General features: G+C 36.6%; 1 protein-coding gene across 1 annotated transcript in view; it reads right to left on the bottom strand.

The window, feature by feature from the left end:
• Nucleotides 1-23,769, bottom strand: part of PLXDC2 (plexin domain containing 2) — a 412,416-nt gene that overhangs the window by 33,317 nt on the left and 355,330 nt on the right. Inside the window, exon 13 of the mRNA XM_046678478.1 lies at nucleotides 6,490-6,650. Coding sequence (XP_046534434.1) covers nucleotides 6,490-6,650 — 161 coding nt within the window. The remainder of the gene's footprint in view (nucleotides 1-6,489; nucleotides 6,651-23,769) is intronic.

Genomic DNA, 23,769 nt, shown 5'->3' on the forward strand with positions numbered 1-23,769 from the left:
TAATGATCTATTACACATTCTTTTTTTTACTCAAACTTCAAAAACTGGTGTGGATTTGACATGCACCACATTCCAGATTAGCCATATTGCAAGTACTCAATAGCCGTGTATGGCTAGTGGCTACCGCATTGACAGCATGCTTTCTGCCTGTCTTTTCTCCAATCCTCAGAGTAAGAATTATAACCTATTTAAAGGCAAACTCCATTGCCATTGCACTATCTTAGCACCCTCTTGAAATACGAGGGGTATTGTGCCTAAAATTGTTGCCTTATTCCCCACCATCTTTAAATGGCTCCTCTGTACCAATTTCTTTCTCTCTGAGGATGTTTTCAGTAACACTTTACAGCACGAGCAGCAGGATGAGCTATTCTTAGTTTTTACATTCCTATTATTTAAAAAAACCCTCTAATATTTTACTCATAGAATCTATTTTCCAAGATATTGATCATCTTTATCATTAGGGTCATGTCCACTTCTCTTCATTTTTATTAATATAGAACAGTCAAATCTGCACATAAATGTCTAAATACCAGCCAGTATTTAAAATCCTAAGAAAAATCATGGGCAGTGTTCAACATGAATTTTTTTGATTAAGATTGCTAGTCTAAATTATCCTATTTATAGTCCACATAGAATCCTTTTATAGGACCTTTTTTTATATGACTACCACTTCATAATATTATTTCTCGATCGTCAATTAGATTACATTTTATATATCTTACTTAAAAATCTTAAATAGTGATATGTGATAGTATTCAATGGTGCAAACATTTATCTCTGTAGCCCATGTTCATGCAACAATGAAATTTATTAAGAATCACAGAATCTATGCCTAGAAATGTTCAGCAAACACTAAATTTAATGTAGAACTTAAAGGCGTAGGTCATTCTTCCAAAGAGAGAGTAGTTTTATCAAAATATATTAAAAATGAAGGAACATGTGCTTATTTGAATACTTGTTCTCTGCTATTTTGTTTCAAGATAATGAAGGTAATTTTTAAAAAGATTTTAAAGCACATTAGTCATTCTTGTATAATATGATGGATGTTGGTCAAAATCAGGTATCTTTTTGAAAATTACTGAGAAAAGCCAGACCGGTAAACACAAAATGAAAGCCATCTAGCAAAAAGTCAAAGAAAATGCTCAGTGGGAAATCTGAAGAGGATGATGGAGGAATACAGAAGTTAAGTTCATGAAAGTAGATTACTCTGCCCGAGTGAGTAAAGGCTGAATGTCTTAGGAGAATGGAACTCTTGTACCTGATGCTGTATGTGAAGACACGGGGTGTAAACAGTCCATTCAATTATTGTTTAATTACACGTATATGGGGTGATTTGCTTTATCACCAAAGCCTCCTGACTCTCATCTACTTTTCTCTTGATTTTAGTAATTTTATTGCCTTTATTGCCTTACTCCGTATAAGGATGTATTTCTAGATTTTAATTCCCATTTTATCTTATTTTCTTCCCACAAACAAGAAGTTTGAAAGCTAACACCTATGTAAATACTTTGTACAAGGGAGAGTTTGTGTCCACAAAATGTATAATAACTGGTGTATATTTTCTGTAAGAACAAAACACACAGATAATAACCACTCTCATTATCTTCACTAAAAACGCCGACAGCAACAATAGCTACATCAATTGGTGTACATCTCTGGGCAATGATTTTGCCAATATTTCTTAAGAGTCTTTAAACTGTTTGTTTCTTTCCTTTGGTTCTACTGTCGGGAATCTGTTTTAAAGACACCATGTACATCCTTAGATATACATCTTCTTATATTTCTATATACAGTGAAAGAAGAAAACCCTTCACACACAGAGCGGCAGCATGGCCTAGTGGTTAAGGGTATGGTCTCTGGAGATTCTGGGCTCAAATCCTGACTTCTCCACTGACTAAATGCACGTTGTTGAGAGAGTTAATTAAATTCTGTGCCTCAGCTTCCTCATCTATGAGATAGAGATAATCTTAGTACCTCACGGGGTCTTCATGAGGACTAAATGAGGCAATAAGTATAAATCATTTCCACTAGTGAATTTAATAAATGTTTGCTGTAATCATTATTATGTCCATAGTGGGATTAACTGTAAGAGCAAAAAAATGGGAAGAGCCCCAATGCTCCACAATACGCGATTGCCTGCATGAACTCTGATCTATCCACTCAAGGACAGAGTCATTAAATTTCATCACAGTGTACAGAGTGTCGAGCACAAGAACAAATTCCTACATGTGTTTAATGCAGTCTGGATTTCATTGTGAAATACACAAGATACTCACCGGGTCACATTTTAATATCACAGAAATTGAGATGTGTTTTTTTTTTTTTTTTTTTATTTTTTCCTTTTTCTCCCCAAAGCCCCCGGTACATAGTTTTATATTCTTTGTTGTGGGTCCTTCTAGTTGTAGCATGTGGGACGCTGCCTCAGCGTGGTTTGATGAGCAGTGCCATGTCCGTGCCCAGGATTCGAACCAACGAAACACTGGGCCGCCTGCAGCGGAGCGCACAGACTTAACCACTCGGCCACGGGGCCAGCCCCAGAAATTGAGATGTGTTTTATGGTCAAGGGCATGTTACAGTGTAATGGGTACTGTGTGATGCATCTTACATTTGACGCAGTCTGTGGCAGGCAGAATAATGGCCTCCCCAAGATGTCTATGTCCTAATCACCAAAACCTGTCGATGTCACCTTACATGGCAAAACAGACTTTGTAGATGTGGTTAAATTAAGGACCTTGAGATGGGGAGATTATTCTGTATTATCCATGTGGGCCCAAAGTAACCACAAGAGGCCTTACAAGAAGGAGGCAGGGGGGTCAGAGTTAGTGGTAGAAGATGCGATGACGGAGCAGAAGTTGGGATGATGAGAAGGGACAGGGAGCCAAGAAATACATGAGGCCTCTAGCAGCTAAAAATGGCAAACCATTCTCCCCTGAAGCCTCCAGAAGGAACCAGCTCTGCTGACACCTTAACTTTAGCCCAGTGAGACTAATTTTGGACTTCTGACCTCCAAAGCTGTAAGATAACGTGTGTGTTGTTTTAAGCTACTAGGTTTGCAGAAATTTGTTACAGCAGCAATAGGAAACTAACACACAGTCAAATTGGCTGAAATAAGGTTATTTTTTCACTTCTAGGCAGTGTTAGACCCTCAGTGAATTCTGAACACCACTTGACAGCGGAAGAGGCGATCGATATAAAGCTATTGAATGAATGTTCAAATCAAAATAATGTTTACAAAGAGTTCATAATAAAATAGAAAAATGTTATTTGATTAAAAAAATTAATTTGCATTTCAGTGAAGTCACTACTATACTAAATGGGCAAACATCATATTATGCATATGAAAATTCCAGAAGAAAATAAATTAAAATAGTAATACTGATTGTGTCTGCATGTTGGGACACTAAATGACTTTGCTTTTTCTTCCTTTACATTTCTGCAAATGTTCTCTATTGAACAAGTAGTGCTTTCATCATGGAAAAAATTTTATTTTCATTAAAAAGTAATATGGAATATAAAAAGCAATTTACATGATGTGGGTAAACTCAATCTTTTTATGCACCAATAACACTGACTTAATTAGTAATTTACAACCTTCAACTTCAGTCTTCAACTGCAGTCATCACGGATCTATGTTTTGATTTTGCCAACATGGGGCAGCTTTAATAATAGCAAAGTTATGATTATCATCTTCAAAAGTCATCTGGCAAGCAGCCCCTGTGAGCTGCCTGAGGAGAGCAGGGTGTCAGAGAGGTAGTGATTGAAGCAGAAATTGGCAATTGATTCCACAGCAAGGAAAAAGGCGAAGAGGAGGAAAGTTGAGGAACCTGCCGAATGATTCTGCTTCACCCGAGTGTGGAAAGATGAGAGAGTCCTTCCTGAAATTTTGGCCTTTCACCTTGGAGAAATGATTCCACCACTCTGAACCTCAATCTTTTCCTTTGTGTTATGAGGGTATAAAACTAAATTATCTCTGAGATTCCTTCTAGCTTTAAACATTCTGTAAATACATGTGTGCGTATACACATACAAACACCTGCCTCCACATCCCCCCATACACACAACACACACACGGACATATAGACTCTGATTACAAAACAATGAGACCAGGGGCCAGCCCCGTGGCTGAGTGGTTAGGTACGTGCACTCTACTTCAGCAGCCCAGGGTTTCGCCACTTCAGATCCTGGGCACGGACATGGCACCGCTCATCAGGCCATGCTGAGGCCACATCCCACATGCCACAACTAGAAGGACTTACAACTAGAATATACAACTCTGTACTGGGGGGCTTTGGGGAGAAGAAGGAAAAAAAAGAAAGGCTGGCAACAGATGTTAGCTCAGGGCCAATCTTTTAAAATAAGTAAATAAATAAATAAAACAATGAGACTGAATCAAAAAGGCAAACGTCAAAAAAAATACTTCCATTACTCTAGTCTCACTTTGTATTCCTACAGGGGCTGCCGAGAATTGGTGTGAACTATGTCCTTTGCCTGTGTAATCTACTACTAATACCATCATCATCAGATATTTCACAGGATCTTCTTTTTCACAATGTCAGAAAATAAACCATACAGCGTATTAAAAGGCTTAAATACGTGAGGGGTTTCAGCAGTGGCCTGCTGTCTGGTTTTTGCTGAAGCTTTACAGCTTGTCATTTGTTAGCTCTTGGAGAAATGCATCCATGACCTCAGGAAAATTTTCTTTCTTCCATGAAAATCAAGCACATTAACAAAACTTAATAACAGCTTTCCAACCGAAGGCAGTGCCTGACAATTTCTCAGTTATGATTTTAAACGAGGACATCATTTCTGAAATATGTCGTATGTGAAATTTTAGTGGAAGTCTGAAATATCCTAGGACACTTATTAGTTTTTTAAAGAAAACATTGATAAAATCTCTCATATTTGAAAGAAGCTTGAGTTATTTAATTCAAATCTTAAGGAACTTATACGTCTGCAGGTGGTATAAATCACGTACATAGTTAACTCTAATGCAAAACAGAAAAGAAAATGCCAGAGAAAGGTATGGATGTATTACTATGGATAGAATTTCAGAGGAGAAAGAGATTATGACCAGCTGTCCAAACAGCGAGATGGCCCAGGGAAGCTTATGGGGTACCCGGCCTTGACGGCTGTTTGGATCCCGAATTTAAGCATTGAGGTGGAAGTGGAGGGCTTTCTTGGTGGAGGAAACAGAGTGAGCAATGTCTTGGTGGCATGGAGAATTTGGGGTGTGTATGGAGGAGAGCAAAGAGTGAAAATTGATGGTAGTGCCAGCTCCAGGTTGGGAAGCAATGAGATAAAGCTTGAAACGATAGCCAATATCCAGATGGCCAAAGTCTTAAATACTGACCCAAGGAGACTGTGCTATTTTCTACAGACTGTAGAGAGCCAGGTAGCCTTTTGAGCAATTATTTAATTGATTTGCATTCGTCTCTCCCTATTACAAGGGACAAAGTTGATTTTAACTTTGTAGTTCAAATAGCGTTATCATTCTCACTCAACAAGTGAACAAAATTCTAAGCAACCTTTCAATACATCACCCAGTGAACTGGAAAAGATTTAAACTTTACATGTTTGAAACTTTGAGGGGGAAGACTTCCTTTATTGCTCTAGTGTTATTTTGGTGTTGGCAGAGAGGTGGCCCCATCAGGATGTTGGAGTGAAAGCTGCACATTCAGGAGGCCCAGGAAGCCCAATCGCCTGGGGAATAGAAGGTGACCTGTTACAGGACTTTATCCTGTGGTCCACAGCTTCCCGGTTTCAGGCTCGCTGGACACCAGGGCTTGGCTCTGGCCCTTTATACACAGCCGCTAGTCCTCCATCTGATTGCTCCTGGGCCTTGGCACATAAGTCTATATCCTGAACGTGGAAACACAACGCTGGTGCAGCACTGTGCTCTCTCTGTGTTATGAGTGTGTGTGCATTTCATGTAAATGTATAGATATAGCCATGTTACACACAATACTCATGGCACACACCACTACTTTATCATGTACTATACTTTATTTTACGTATTTCTATTTTGTAGTGAAAGTTATATTTTTCCTAAATAGTTTGTGAGCATTTTGAGAGCAAGCCCACCATATTGTATCATGCATCCAGTCAATATCCAATTAGTATTTATTGATTAATTGACTTAAGCTAAGTCCTTCAGCCTCCAGCATATGCTGCATTTCCTTCTAAGATCAGGAGAACAGCTGGTTAACATGCTTGGTATAATACGACAAAAAAGTATGGTTTCTATTTTCCTTTAGATATACAAAAGGAAACATAGCTCATTTCTTTAGAAGCTCTTGAGATAAGGTAACCCAATTCATCATATGAAAGCAATGTGTCAATATGTGCGTGTGTTTGTGCATGTGTCAAATCAGCCAGCTTGCAAATGCAAAATAGAGAAATCATGTGCTAAATATTAAATACAGGTGGTGTTAGCAAAAGGATATGGTTGATCAACGAGCATGGTTTTTATGTGTTAGACTTGACACTTACCTCAATAAAGAAGATGCTGGCTGCTGATGTTGGATGGTGGTACATATAGACTGTCACAAGAATGGCTGCTGCTATAATGAGGACCAGGATGAGAATTCCAACAATGAGGCCAGCATGAAGGGTTCCCCCTTTCTTCTCGGCTGCACTGTCATCTGTAGAAGCTGAAACAACAGCACAGCTGTCAGGACATTTGCATGTGCACCCTTACGTGTGCATTTTCATTAGAGAGGATATTTACATTTTTAATAAAGTACTCTTGGATCTTCTTTATTTCCTGTGCAACTTTTCTCTTCCACAATACCAACTTTAGAAGTTAGCTGCCTTTTATTTGGGCAATGAAATATCCATACTATTAATGATTAAAAATACATTTATAATTGTGTTTTAATTTATAGTTCAATAAACAAAATTAATAGCCTTTATTTTAAAAGTACTGTGGAAAATCTAAAACTCTAATTAACTATATAATAAATTTAACTTGATTTTTCTCATTAAACCACTAGCACTGTTCCCTTTGGAAAAATTGATTACTTTGTGAAAGCTCCTCTCTCATTTTCTTTTGGAAATTTTAAATTGAAGTGTACCAGGCATCTTTTGGTGGGCAACACAGGCATTTTAGAAAGTCTGTGCATGAGTTCAAAGGATAATTTTCAAAATCTGTTTTAAACCAAAATGCTCTTTAAAAATGTAACAGATGGATGCTAAATGACCCCCAAATAGTTTTATCACCATCTAAAGGGAACACACAGCGTAGAAAAATATTCCACTACGCCACAGACCAATATCATCTTCTCTAACTTTTACTGAGATGTTTTCTACTGTAATACCCATTTTCAGAGATATAGGAAATGGAGGAATTAAATTTCTAAACTAATAACTATTTCAACCCAGAGTCAATCAACCAAATAAAACTAATCTCTAAAATCTTCTCTTGTTCTAAAATTCTGTAATCTTTGATGACTACTCAGGCATTCAGAGGAGATCTTAAATTATGTGCAGCAGGTAACTGGATCTTAGTGTATAATATGATTGGTATTTTTGAATCATTAGAAAATTCTTCAAGACTCATAGAAATTCTGAACAATGATTCTTAATCCTTTCATTACCAGTTTACGTATTTGTTATTTTCACCCTTTGCCTCTATGTTTTAAACATTATTTTTGTCTATTAAGCCTCACTTAATAAGCACTGATTTATATCTTTTATTTTAAATTTTTGTTATAAAAAAACAAACATTACTGCCTATCAGAATGCATGGTCAATACTAAATAACAGAATTCCAGATAAAGCAAAGAAACATGACCTCCTAATTCTTCCGACCCATCTTTTAAATATTGTTGCTATTGTTTGTTTGCTCTTTGTCTGAGAGCCATAGCTGGTGTTCAGTAATCCTTCTCCAAATCTAATAAAGGAGAAAATCCTAAAGCTTTCCCTTACATAACAGAAATTCATTAGTGAAAAAATATAAAATTTAAAGAGCAATTCATTGCACAAAAATTCATTTACAGAGACGATTCTGGGAAGATGGCGAAGAAGGAAGTATCAGGAAACTGCATCTCCACCTAAACAACAGTTGCGCTGGCAGAACCTTTCTAATTTAGTTTGGAACTCTGGAGTCTATTGAAGGCTTGCACCTTTCAGGGGAAGGCTTGGTCTGTAAATTTTGGATAATTTCAGTCAATTTCAGCTCTTAATACAGTAGGAGCTGCTCATCCTCCACCCCTCGGCCCCGTGCCAGGCAGTCGTGCATATGTTTCAGAAGCAGTTTGCAGGAGACAGGGTAGGCAAAAAGCACCCTGTCCTCCCAATATTGGGAATCTGTGTTCTGATCACTGATTGGTGCTTCTGATCCCAGAGGTACAGACAAAGAGGCAGCCAGCCATTGTTGTTGCACCTCCCCCCATTGTTGCAAGCCCCTCTCCCAGTGGCTGAAGTGACTTCCAAGGGTTTTCAGGGGCCAGAACCTTTCTTATCCCTCCCTTCTTCACTATTCTTTTTTTTTCCCTTTTGGGAGTCAGATATTAAAGACTAGGATATTCAAAAACAACTACATGTGTGAGGAAACTTAGAAAGTGACAGCACATGCTCAGGGAAAGGCTCAGAAAAGACTTAAGAAGACCTTAAATTTACACTTCAGGCTGAACCTCAACACAGAGGCAGCCTGCAACAATCAAAAATATGAAAACAATAAAAAAAGGCAATAACCGAAACCAGCAAACCTTGGGAGAGAAGAAGAATCTGATTTCCAGAGTTACTACATTATTAGATTCAAATGTCTAGTTTTGAACAAAAATTCACAAGGCATACAAAGAAAGAGAAAAGTATGGCCCATTCAAAGGAAAAAAAATCAACAAACTAGCCCCCAAAAAGACCTGATAGCAGATATCCTAGACAAAGACTTTAAAATTGCTGTCTTAAAGATGCTTAAAGAACTAAAGGAAGATATGTAGAAAGTCAGGAAAACAATGTGTGACAAAATGAAAGTATAAATAAAGAGATATAAAACCTGAGAACAAACCAGGAAGAAATAATGGAACTGAAAAGTACAATAATGAAATGAAAAATGAAATGAAAAATTCACTAGAGAGATTCAGAGCATATTTGAGCAGACAGAAGAATAAGCAAACTTGAAGGAAAAGAGAAATTACTGAATCTGAGAAACAGAAAGAAAAAAGATCAAAGAAAAGTGAACAGAGTATAAGAGACCTGTGGGACACCATCAAGCAGACCAGCCTATGCACCGCTGCAGTACTAGAAGGAGAAGAGGGAGAGACTATTTGAAGAAATAATGGTTGAAAACTTCCTGAATTTGATGAAAGACATGAATACAAACATTTGAGAATCTCAAAGAATTTCAAGTAGGTGGCTGGCCCCATGGCTGAGTGGCTAAGTTCGTGCACTCCGCTTGGGTGGCCTAGGGTTTTGTCAGTTCAGATCCTGGGCATGGACATGGCACCGCTCATCAGGTCATGCTAAGCTGGCATCCCGTATAGCACAACCAGAAGGACCTACAACTAGAATACCCAACTATGTACTGGGGGGCTTTGGGGAGAACAAGAAGAAGAAAAGAAGATTGGCAACAGATGTTACCTCAGGTGTCAATCTTTAAAAAAAAATAAATAATTTCAAGTAGGATGAAATCAAGGAGAACAACAGAGAGACAAATCATAAACAAACTTTCAAAAAACAAAGACAAAGAGAGAATCTTGAAAGCAGTAAGAGAGAAGCAACTCATCACATATAGTGGATCCTCAATAAGAGTATTAGAAAATTTCTCAACAGAAACTTTGCAGGATAGAAGGCAGTGGGCCAATATATTCAAAATGCAAAAAAACCTCCAAATATTTGGTATAAAGTGTAATTTTGTGACATCAACAAAAAAAAGGATTAAGGATCAAGACGTGAGGAACAAATTTTGTGTGTGTGTGTGTGTGTGTGAGGAAGATTGGCCCTGAGTTAACATCTGTTGCCAATCTTCTTCTTTTTGCTTGAGGAAGACTGTTGCTGAGCTAACACTCATGCCAGTACTCCTCTATTTTGTATGTGGGACACCACCACAGCTTGACTTAAGGAGCAGTGTGTAGGTCCACCCCCAGGATCAAAACCCATGAACCTCAGGCTGCCAAATTGGAGCACATGAACTTAACCACTGTGCCACTGGGCCAGCCCCACAAATTTTTTTATATTCTTGAAGTTAAGCTGGTATAAATTCAAATTAGAGTGTTATAACCTTAGGATGTTAAATGTAATTCTTATGATAACCACAAGGAAAACAGCTATAAAATATAAACAAAAGAAAATGAGAAAGAAATTGAAATATTCCACTACAAAAAATCAACTAAACACAAAAGAAGACAGCAATGCAGGAAATGAGGGACAAAAAAAGCTATAAGGAAAATAGGAAAATGAGAGAAGCAAGTCCTTCTTTATCAGTAATTGCTTTAAATGTAAATGGATTAAACTCTCCAATCAAAAGACCTAAACTAGCAGAATGGATAAGAATGCATGATCCATTTATATGCTGTCTACAAGACACTGGCTTCAGATCCAAAGACACAAGTAGATTAAAAGTGAAAGCATGGGAAAAGATATTCCATGTAAATAGTAACTAAAAGAGAGCAGTGTGGTTATACTAATATCAGACAAAATAGACATTAAATCAAAATCATTGCAAGAGACATAAAAGGATATTATATATTAATGAGATTTAAGACAGCAAGAAGAGATAAAAATCATAAACATCTATGCACCCAATGACAAAATATTGAAACATATGAAGCAAAAACTAAAAGAATTGAAGGGAGAACAGAAGTTTTACAATAATAGTTGGAGATTTCAATATCCCACTCTCAATATTGGGTAGAACAACCAGACAGATGACAATAAGGAGATACAGAACTTAACACCATAAGCCACATATATCTAATGGACATATATGAAACACTCTACCCAACAACAATACCATACACATTCTTTTCAAGTGCACAAGGAGCATTTTCTAGGACAGTGCATATATTAGGCCACAAATCAACTCTCTATAGATTTAAAAAGATAAATATGATTAAAAGTATCTTCTCCAACCACAATGAGATGGAGTTAGAAATCAATAATAGAAAATTGGAAATTCACAAATTAGTGGAAATTAAACAACATACTTTTAAACAACCAACGGATCAAAGAAGAAATCAAAAAGAAAATTAGAAAATACTTAGAGATGAAAGAAAACAAAAACACAACATACCAAAACTTACAGAATGCAGCAAAAGCAGTTCCAAGGGAAAATTTATAGCTGTACTTAGATTAAAAAAAACCAAGAAAGATATCCAAGCAATAACCTTACTTTACAACTTAAGGAACTAGAAAAAGAAGAACAAACTAAACTCAAAGTAAGCAGAAGGAAGAAAATAAGAAAGATTAGAGCAGAGATAAACGAAATAGAGAAAAAAAACAATAGGAAAATTAATGAAACCAAAAATTGCTTCTTTGAAGAGATCAACAAAATTGACAAACTTTTAGCTAGATGAGCTAAGAAAAAAAGAGAAAAGACTCCAATTGCTATAATTAGAAATGAAAACGGGACATAACTAACAATTCTATAAAAACAAAAAAGGATTATAAGAGAGTACTATGAACAATTGTATGCCAACAAATAAATAATCTAGATGAAATGGAAAAATTCCTAGAAACACAAAACTCATGAAGACTAAAGAAGAAATAGAAAACCAGAAAACACATAACCAGTAATCAAAAATCTCCTGACAAAGAAAGTCCCTGGAACTGATGGCTTCACTTGTAAATTCTTCCAAACAGTTAAAGATGAATTAATACCAATGCTCTCAAACTTTTGCAAAAATCGAGAAGGGACCACTTCCTAAGTTCTATGAGGCTAGCATCATCCTATCCTAAAGCCAAACGAAGACGCTACAAGAAAAGAAAACTACAGACCAACATCCCTTATGAACACTGATGCAAAAATCCTCAACAAAATGCTAGCAAACTGAAATCTGCTGATATTAAATACCATATCCAAGTGGGATTTATTCCTGGAATGTAAGGATATTTGCACACATGAAAATCAATGTAATATACCACACTAACAGAATGAAGGGGAGAAACCACGTGATCACCTCAATTGATACAGAAAACAAATTTGACAAAATTCAACACCCTTTCAAGACAAAATAAATCTCAAGAAACTAAGAAAAGAAGGAAAGTACCTCAACAAAATAAAAATCATATACGAAAAACCCACAGCGAATGTCATATTCAATGGTGAAAGACTGAAAATTTTTCCTTTAAGATTAGGAACAAGAGAAGGATGCCCACTGTTGCTGCTCCTATTCCACATATACTGGAAGTTCTAGCTATAGCAATGAGGCAAGAAAAATTAGTAAAAAGCATCCAAATTACAAAAGAAGAAGTAAATTTATCTCTGTTCACAGATGATATGATCTTATTTGTAGAAAACCCTAAAGATTACACACACACACACACACACACACACAAAACTGTTAGAACTAATAAGTGAATTCAGCAAAGTAGCAGGATACAAAATCAACACAGAAAAATTAGTTCCATTTCTATGCAGTAATATTGAACAATCTGAAAAGGAAATTACAAAAACCATGCTATTTACAGTAGCATCAAAAAGAACCAAACGTTAGGAATTAACCAAGGTGGTGAAAAATTGCTAAAGGAATTAAAGAAGGCAGATATAAATGGAAACACATCTCATGTTCATGCATTAGAAGACTTAATATTGTTAAAATATCCATACTACCCAGAGTGATCCACAGATTCAATGCAATCCCTGTAAAAATCCTAATGACGTTTCCTGCAGAAATAGAAACACCCACCTCAAAAGTGATATGAAATATCAAGAGACTCCAAATAGCCAAAACAGTCTCGAAAAAGAAAAACAAAGCGGAAGAACTCACACTTCCTTATTTTAAAACTTACTACAAAGCTGTAGTAATCAAGAGTGTGTACTGGCATAAAGGCAGACTTAGAGAACAATGGACTAGAATAGAGAGCCCAGAAATAAACCTTTGCTTATACAGTCAAATGACTTTTTTTTTTTTTAAAGATTTTATTTTTTCCTTTTTCTCCCTAAAGCCCCCCGGTACATAGTTGTATATTCTTCGTTGTGGGTCCTTCTAGCTGTGGCATGTGGGACGCTGCCCCAGCGTGGCCCGACGAGCAGTGCCATGTCCACGCCCAGGATTCGAACCAACGAAACACTGAACCGCCTGCAGCGGAGTGCGCGAACCTAACCACTCGGCCACGGGGCCAGCCCCAGCAGTCAAATGACTTTTGACAAGGATACCAAGACTATTCATTGGGGAAAGGACAATCTTTTCAGTAAATGATGCTGGGAAAACTGGATATCCATATGCAAAATAATAAAGTTGAATTCGTACCTAATACCATAAACAAAAATTAACTCAAAATGGATCAAAGACATAACCACAAAACCTAAAACTATAAAATTCTTAGAAGAAAATATAGGACAAAAGCTACACCAAAGTAGATTTGGCAATGATTTCCTGGATATGACACCAAAAGCACAGGCAACAAAAGAAAAATAGACATGTTAGACTTCATGAAAATCAAAACATTTTGTGCATCAGAACACAATACCACCAGAGTAAAAAGGTAACCCACAGAATGAGAGAAAACATTTGCAAATCATATATCTGATAAGGCATTAATATCCAGACTATATAGAGAACTCCTAAAACTCAATAACCAAAAGGAAACAATCTGATTTAAACAATCTGATTCAAAAATCAAGACGTGAACAGACATTTCTCCAAATGCATACAAATAGCCAATAAACAAATGAAAACATATTAAACATCACTGATCATTAGGGAAGTACAAATGCAAACCACAATGAAATACCTCCTCAAACGATTAGGATGGCTACTATCAAAAAAATAGAAAATAGCTAGTGTTGACACGGATGTGGATAAATTGGTACCCTGTGCAATGTTGGTGGTAATGTAAAAAACTGTACGGCTGCTATGGAAAACAGTGTAGTGTTTCTCAAAATATTAAAAATAAAATTACCATATGATCCAGTAATTCCACTTCTGGACATATATGCAAAATAATTGAAAGTAGGGTCTTGAAAAGATATTTGTACACCCATGTTCATAACAGCATTATTCACAAGAGCTAAAATGTGGAAGCAATCCAATGTCTGTCAACAGATGAATAGATAAGCAAAATCTTGTATAAATATACAATTGAATATTATTTAGCCTTAAAAAAAAAGGAAATTCTAACATACGTTATAACATGGATGAAACTTGAGGACATTGCATTAATAAGCCAGTCACAATGAGACAAACACTGTATGATTCCACTTAGATGGGATATTTAAGTAGTCAAAATCATAGAGACGGAATGTAGAATGGTGGCTGCTAGGGACTGGGAGGAGGAAGGACAGAGGAATTATTGTTTAGTGGGTATAGAGATTCAGTTTTGCAAGACGAAAGGAGTTATGGAGATGGATGGTGGTGATAGTTGCACAATAGTATGAACGCATTTAATAGTGCTGGACTGTACACTTAAAAATGGTTAAGATGGTAAATTTCACGTTATGGGTATTTTACTATGATAAAAAAAAATCACTTACAGTGTGCCAGGCATATTTTTATTGCCTTACAAGTATCGAATCAATGGCCATAAGAGGTAGGCAATATTATTATTCTCACTGCATAGATGAGGAAACTGAGACATAGGGAAACTCAGAAATGGGCTAAGGTTGTAGAGCTGTTAAGATGGAACTGGGGCTCAAAGACAAGCAGTTTGGCCTCAGGGTCTACACTCTGAATCTGATCAATACCTTCTCAATTAACGCTGAGCTATATGTACCGCTATTTCCTTTTGTTTCAAGTCTCGAGTTTCTCTGGCAAGGAGTTCTTAAGAGAATCTGGTAATTTCAAATAAAGGGAAATTAACTTAGATAATGGCTAAAGAATTGACATTGTGCCTCCAAATAGGCAGAGGCTGCATCTGTCTTGTCATTTCTCTGGGACTAGGGCTTAGGTTAGTGTCTGCCATCAGATGCACTTAAATCCATGTTTGGTGGAAAAGATGGAGGGAGAGAAATGGAGGAGGAAAAAAGAAAGAGGCTGTTGAAAATGGGTTGCAGATATTGGAATGAACACTTCTCCAATAACAATCAAATGAGGTTATAGTAAATTAAGCGATCTGGTCACCAGTTACCTTATCTCCACAATGTGGCCAATAGTGGTAAGTACCCCATAGAAGTGCTGTGAGAATTAAACGTTTAATACATACTAAGTGCCTAAGAGGGTATCTGGTACACAATAACCACTTAATTAAAGTAGCTATATTATTACATTTTTTATATGAGGTAGATTGAGGCAAATCATATTGTCAGATTCATGATACCATATAAACTATGTTTTTCTCCTTGACGTTTGTTGCTTTTAAAAGTTTGGCTTCCTTCTTAAGTATGCTTGTGTTATTGCAGTTTGTGCACTTGGCTTTTTTTTCTTATTTATAAAAGCGTATGACACATCACTTTCATAGGAAAATAGTATTAATTTTAAATGTTGCTTTGGAGAAAATGTGGCAAAAATATTTACTTGAGTCAAGAAGGGAAGTCTTGAATGTTTCTGAAATTCCATGTGTAATTCGAACCATCCATCCATGCATCCATCCACCCATCCATCCATCTTTCCATCCATCATTTGCTCCCTTCCTCCCTCCCTCCCTCTGTCTTTCCCTCCATTCATCCAAGAAGCATCCAGTTATATTTCTGGGATTAGTAGTTTTTTATAAGCGGAAAGCTGAGGTTCAGCCTCACATTTTGTGTGTGCCACAGGGAAGAGAAGGACAAGGCAGTAGTGACTTGGCTTCAGGCTGACACTTCCCCAAGTTCTCTGGTCAACCTATTGAGGAGGCAGCAGGCAAGAGACAGCCCTTCCCAGGAAGCAAAAAGAGAGCCAAGGCATGTTTTATTCAACAAGAGCCCTTGTCAATAAAATTATCTGTGAGTTGTAGTACATAAATTGCCAATCTCAACAATATAAAATCATAGCAGGATTTATAACTTGAAACCTCACTCACTCCCTTTATTTAGGCATAAATGTTTACTTCCACAATTATTACTTATATATTTCCAATAGTGGTTTAGTTATATTACCTCTTTTTTAAAACTTTCCTTTTACAGGGCTGGTGTAGATACCATTTCAAGTCTAATGAAATTTGTACAGAGTCTAGTTTGTTACTAGCCAAACAAACATTTTATAACACTCTTGGATGATGATCATTTTAATAAAATAAACAATCTTCCTGGATTCTCAAAATATTACTAACCAGTAGATTAAATAAATAAATATTCAGGGATCTATGACTGTGCATATGACTTTATGATGTGTTGTAATTAGGGCAAACCAGTTAAGGAGAAATACAGCAAATTCAATTCCAAAATATTACAGAAGTACCCTTGTGTCCCAGGCTAGTGCTATTTCCAAATGCTTTGGAATGATCATCTGAATAGAGTGGCCAAAATTACACACATATATCTGGAGAACACATTTTTTAATTTTCCTACTATTTAAGCAAGTTCTCTGCATCTCTATCCTAGCTGCTTTCTCTACTATCAGGTATTTTGATGGTATATTAAAGATTGTTGAATCTGGAGGCAAAGTGATCACTCCATTGGTGTGCTTCAATTTTAAATTCTTTCCCTATTTGGTTTCCAGTTTAACATCACTGCTCAATTAAATGGTACACAATTATGGGTACCCATAAACTGAATTCAGGAGATCCTCTGTGTTAAAAACGATGAGCACCTCCAATGCAAAATTGAAATTTAAAAAGTGTAAGCAAGCGTTAGTAATTTCTATAATTGAAATTTAGTTCATTCACCTCAAGGGCAGACTGCTCAAATAAATTGATTTCAATCCTTCAGCAAAGGCAATAAACAAAGATGTCAACTTTGGAAATAGTTACTCATTCCTGTGGCTTGACTGATTGTTTTTGAAATTGGAATACAGAAGTGGGTCAAAGAAAACTCTGAACGTGTTTCAGGCACAAACTTCTTAAGCTCATCAGAGTCTATCAGGAGTCGGGGGGAATATTCAAAAAGATCAGGAGGAATCTAGTCTGAAGGCCCCGACTCTTATGCTCTTCTTGAAAATATCTTATGCGTTTTCATTCATGTCCAAGACCAAACAACCATCCCTCTCTTACACACACACAGTATCACATACAGGACAATTGAAATCTTTAGCTTTTTTAGCTTTATATTGTGTATTCAAATAAGAGGAATTAATGATAAAGACAAAGAGGTACCATGAAACAGAGCCTCAAAGCCAAAAAAGGAAGCATATAAATATATTTGAGATTCCTATCAAATCAAGGCCTTTTTTGTACTCTGTTGAAGACATATTTTAAAACATAAATGAAGCACAGAAAATCAATAGCATCAAAGATAATATACTCTCATTTGATCCACCGAGTAACCTATGAGTTCCTAGCTTTTAGTACTTTATAAAATGCAGATCAATATTTAGACACAGAGAGGACCACGAGAATTGTCAAAGCCATCAACATAACATGCTATTTTGGGATAAATTTTAGCTACCATGGTAGCAAAGACAATACATTTTTAAAAGACATTAAGTACATATCAGAAAATATTCAAGACCTCATGTAAATGTGTTTAATTTGCTGCACTCCAACAAAAGTTTATGACATTGCTAAGAGGAAGGATGAAAAAAAGAAGAAAGTACAAAGAAGACGGAAGGAAAGAAGGAAGAAAATTTGTTAAGCTGTTCTTTCAAAGTGTAGCATTTAATTTTAAAACTCTACATCTCCTTGCTTTTTTTATGACAGATTTTTTTTTCGGGATTTACGTGCATGTAGCATTGATACTCTGTATTCAGAAGTACAATTCTTCAATAGCTTAAAAAGATTTTAATACTTCGCTTAAATGATCTGTACCCACTATTAAATCTTGCCAATAATTAAAGTCCAAGAATAAAGTAAAATTAAAATAGAAATACTCCTTGTCTGAAGTTTTATTCACTTTACAACTAACTCTTTTCCTGGCTTTAAAATGAAACACTACAGCCCATAAATTCCACAATGCATTAACGTCCTTTGGGGGACCTGGAGGCTCATGGGTTGAACAAAGTCTTACGCAAATTTGTCCAAAATTCATAAAACTTATTTAAATGTTGTCAAAATGTTCTTTTTTAAAGCTTCAGAATGAAGTTAAACTATGAATGCTTAAAATTTTAGTGTTCCACTTTTGGATTAAAAACACACAAACACATGACTTTCTCTGTGGAATACTAACTCATTTATAGCTAAATCATGTAACGGAAGAAAATCAAGTGATAAAATTTTTAATGAATTGACTTTCCTTTGGAAGTTTCCCTTGTAACTGATCTCATTTTGTAGCTCATATATTTTTCCTCGTAGCTTTTTTAACTTTCTAAAGTCATGATCATGACCTTGACTTTCTCTTGGTGTTTTATGTATTTCCTTATTTGTCATCATTTTCTTAGTTCTTTCCTTTTCTTAATCATGGTGTTACTAGTTTTTGGATGCTTACCAATCTGTCACTATGATTCAGGTATTAAGAAACCTTGAAACTATTATGCAACTATGCCTAATCCATAATATGGATCACTGTGACAATACATTATGGTATCTCCATGGGAGGGATTTGGGTAAGTACTGTGAAAAGATATTAAAATGGGTGCACAAAACACAGCTAAGTGCATTAAGTATGGTGAGAACAATATCTGGCAGGGGAAGCTGGCTCAGCTTCTCTTTTGCAGCCTGTTAGGCTACCACAGGGCAGCTGTGAAATTTCATTCAGGGAAACATATAAAACATTCTGGGCTAAAAGAGCTTAGGGTATGACAATCCTTTTTGAACAATAATCCGTTACCTTTTATCTTAGAAAAACGAAGCTAAATAAAATTTCCATGAAATCATATTCAAAGAAATGCTTGATTCCATCAAAATGAGGGATTTGGGATAGCAACCACCATCCAGCCTGCTGCTAGCCTCATTATGGGACTGGTGCTTTTGTGCATGTGTATGTGTGAGCATCTGAAAGAGGGAATTTACAGTATTTATAGCTACCATAAGGCCAAAAACAAATCTTTGGAATAATCCATTATCATTTTTCATTTCTTATGTGTATGTACTACTTTTTAAAAATAATATACCTATGCCACTAATATTTTTAGCAATCAAGATCTTTTTTCTTTTTCCTGCTTTATTTCCCCAAACCCCCCTGTACACAGTTGTATATCTTAGTTGCCGGTCCTTCTAGTTGTGGGATGTGGGACGCCGCCTCAACGTGGCCTGATGAGCGGTGCCATGTCTGCGTCCAGGATCCGAACCCTGGGCTGCCGCAGCGGAGTGCGCGAACCTAACCACTCGGCCACAGAGCCGGCCCTGCCACCAAGATCTTTATATGACCTAATTTTTAAATTTTTCTAACATCAGCTTTCTATACCAAGTTGTCTTGTTTCTCCACTTAAAAATACATTTAAAAATGATTTTTGAAAAATAATATGTCTCTACTTCTACAAAATAATCCACAGAAAAGAAACCTTAGTTCCTAAATTCTCCAGCTAAATATTAAACTGAAAGCTTTCATGGAAATGGTTTCTCTATTACCTCCGTGCCAAGACCTTGCAATGGTTAAGAAATTAAGGTGTTAAATTACAGAAAAAATTTAGAGAGTTTTCCTACTGGGTTTATTCACAGTGTCTACAGAATACCAAAAATACGGCTGACAGAGTAGTTTCAAGATCTAGGGGTACAGAATGGAGTGACCCTTCAAGCCATTTCATCTCATCCATTCCAGAACTAAGTCAGTTATGTTAAAGCAGACCATTTATATATAAACCTGCAATGATCACAGTGAGTGTTTACTTCCCCATCAAATCCATCAGGTTTTCTGAACACGGAGGAAGAATCCTCTTCAGCCTGCTCCTATCCTTGTGGAAGGACAGATGTGTGTCCACACCACTCAGCTCCTGCCGAACCTTAGTACCTCCCTTCCTCTTAATCATGGCTGCACTACCAGATCAGTGTGAGGCCTTCTTGAAATTATTCCTGGAAATGAGATCTCTTCTTTCACTGATGGTTAAGTGTATGCCGAATGAAAGCAAGGACATTTATGAATAGCTGTCCTCGTAGGAAGACCAAGATCAACCTCACATTCACCTATACTACATACCCACCCCTAGGAAAACAGGCCACCATGGGTTTAGGTCTCTCTCTCCTGACCCCACCAGTAGCTGGGATATGGAACATGCGAGAGAGAATCTGCAGCCACTATTTGCAAAACAACAGCCCAGCTGCTGAGGTTCAGTAAGTTATCTAAACAAAATCAACCTTTCGGTGATCATCCATAAGCAGCTTCTTTTGAAAACTGCTGAATACTAAGCCAGTCTCAAGTTCTTTGGCATCTAAGTTTACGCTCAAAATTCATGAAAAGCTTTGGGCTTCCTAAGAAAGTACAGATTAATTTAGCTGCTAGAGATTTCAATTTGGCCTGTGTGTGTGCGCCTCAGGATTGAAACCTTATCCTTGATGTTCTTAACAACCACACGATCCTCTTGTTATTTGTTGTGGTTTGACGTGTACAATTCCCCAGGAGGGTAGGACTACACGTATGTGCTATGAATCTCAAGGAGACAGAATCAGAAACCGGAAAAAAACATTGAGCAGAGTCTGGAATTTCATTTTAATTTGTGTTACTAGAACTAACAAAATGTGCACATATATCAAGGGTAGAAAGAAAAGTTGAGAAGCAGTCTTGCGGGGTATTTACATTTCACTGCTTAGCATCAATACTGGCAAACATGGCTCAGATAATGCCCCTAAGAGGGAGGGGATGAGCTAGCCCGCTTGGGAAGAAAGATGCTATAAAATTGTGTTTACTACACCTGTCTGCCCCTGGAATGTCAACTTTCCTGAAATCTAAAGTTCCACATGTTGAATGTGGGATACAATATGGCTGGTCCAGTAGGCAAGCACTAGTTTCAGCCTAACCTTTTGCACCAAATCAGCTTTGGAAAACGGCCCCACACGGGTATGCTGTGAGTTTTACAGTTGCAAAGGCTTTGCTCTCAAAGTGTTGGGGGATGGCATAAGAGGAGCCACAAGGCTCATTCTGACTATGGTTTGGCAGTCGGTGCTGCTTCTGTTTGCTGAGATCCTAGATAAATTCCACAGCAGAAAGAGTGGCAGACAAATGGTTACACAGTTGACGGGGCAACTTCTAGAACAATCCTCTATGGAGAACAGGACGGAAGTGGGGAGCACAGCACAGGCTCTGACACCAGAGCATTTAATGGTCTAGCCCAGCTGCATCCCTTACAAACCAGGTGACCCCAGACAAATTACTTAAATCCTTGCTTTTGACACTTCATGTGTAAAATGAGATTATAATAGTACTTTGTTGATAGGGTGCTGTAAGGATTAAATGAGATAAGCATGCAAAGCTCTGAGAAGAGTGTCTGGAATATAGTGACAGCCCAATAATTGCTAGATAATTTTATTATTAGCATCCCATTATTAGCAACTCCACGGGAAGGTTCTAAGAATAATTTAAGGCAAAACACGAATCAAATAATCAGAAGTGTTAAATTTTATGCCTACTAATTAGAGAAGCTGTTTTACTAAGGATGAGCCTTTTTCTTTTCTTTAGTTGAGAATTCAAGAAGCTTGGAAGAATTTATTCATGAGAATTTTAAAAAAATTATATCTAGTTTACAAGAAGCACATCAAAATTTCTTTTCTTTCTTTTCTTTTCTTTTTTTTTTTTACTGAGGTAAAATGCGTATCCTTGAAATGCACAGATCCCAAGCGTACAATTCAAAAAATTTTGATAATTGTGTATAACAAAGAAACATCGGCCAAATCAAGATATAGAACATTTCCACGACCCTGGAAAGTTTCCTTTTCACCCTTCCAGTCACTCCTTACTACACCCCCTGACACACACCCCACCACCATAGTCAACCGCTGTGCTGGTTTCTATTACTGTAGATTAGTTTCACCCATACTGAATATAAATTGAATCAGATCGTGTGTACTCTGCTGTGCCTGGCTTCTTTTTCCTAACATAATGCTTTTAAGATGTATCGGTGGCATTGCATGTATTAGTAGTTTGTTCTTATTTTCTGCTAAATAGTAGTCCAATGTATGAATATACTCAATTTGTTTATTCATCTCTTGCTGAACATCTGGATTGTTTTCAGCTATTGGCAGCTATGAATACAGTTGCCATGAATATTCTTGTACAACATTTTTGTGGATATGTTTTCTCTTGGATAAATACACAGAAATGGAATTCCTGGCTCAAAAGAAAGATAGATGTTTAACTTTATAAAACTGCCAAAGTGGTTGTACCACATCACACTCCGATCAGCAGTGTAGACGAGTTCCTGTGCACTGTACCCTCGTTGGTATTAGTAGTATGTCATTTTAGTTTTAGTCATTATTATTATTATGAAATGGTATCTCATTGAGGTTGTTTGTTTATTATTAATTTGCAGGAATTCTTGATACTTTCCGGACACAAGTCCTTTGTAACATACCTATATTATAAATATTTTCTCCTGTATATGACCCGCCTATTTTTTCTTTTTGGTGAGGAAGATTGGCCCTGAGATAACATCTGTTGCCAATCTTCCTCTTTTTTTTTTCTCCCCAAAGCCCCAGTACATAGTTGTATACCCTAGTTGTGAGTCATTCTAGTTCTTCTACGTGGGACACCACCACAGCATGGCTTGATGGCTTGATGAGTGGTGTGTAGGTCCATACCCAGGATCCCAACTGGCGAACCCTGGGCTGCTGAAGCAGAGTGCACAAACTTAACCATTCGGCCATGGGGCTGGCCCCTCATTTTCTTAACAGAGCTTTTGATGAACAAAAGTTTTCAATTTTTATTGTCTAATTTATCAAATTTTTAATCAGTTTTCTTAAAGGCTATCAAATTTATTAAACTTTTCAAAGAACCAACTTTTGACTGTGTTAATATTCTCTATTGCTTATCTGCTATTTTATTTTTTTTTACTCTTATTTCATTATTTCATTCTTTCTAAGTATTTTTGGCTTATTTTACTCATCTTAAACTTCTTAAATTAATGGCTTAGATCATTAATTTTAAAGCTTCTTTCTTTCTCATAGCATTTGGAACTACAAATTTCCTCCTTATTACTTTTTAGTAGCATCCCACAAATTTTGTTATGTTGTATCCATTATCATTCCATGGAGATATTTTCTAGTTTTCCTATGATTTTCATCTTAGATCCCTACATTATTTAGAAGTGGTTTTACTTTTCACAGATTTGGGGATTTGCTAGATATCGTATTTTTACTGATCTCCATTTCATTCTTTTGGAGACAGAGAACATAGTCCAAAAGACTTCAATGTTTTGAAATTTAAGACTCTTATGGTTCAACATATGGTCTATCTTGGTGATCATTTTATATTTACTTGGACAAAAGCTATTATAGTTTGGAACAGTGTTCTATAAATGTCAACAAGATCAAGGTGGTTAATAGTTTGGTTTAAATCTATATCCTTTCTAATTTTTTTCTATTGTTTTGTGTGATTATTAAAAATTGTAATGTCCTCCTGATGAATGGACCCTCTTCCCATTTTGATATTTTCCTCTTTACCTGTGTTGATACTCCTTGTCTTTAAGTCTACTTAGCCTGATATTTATATAGCCACTCCAGCTTTCTTATGGTTAC

This window comes from Equus quagga, chromosome 12 (genome assembly GCF_021613505.1).
Source record: "Equus quagga isolate Etosha38 chromosome 12, UCLA_HA_Equagga_1.0, whole genome shotgun sequence".
Lineage (NCBI taxonomy): Eukaryota > Metazoa > Chordata > Mammalia > Perissodactyla > Equidae > Equus > Equus quagga.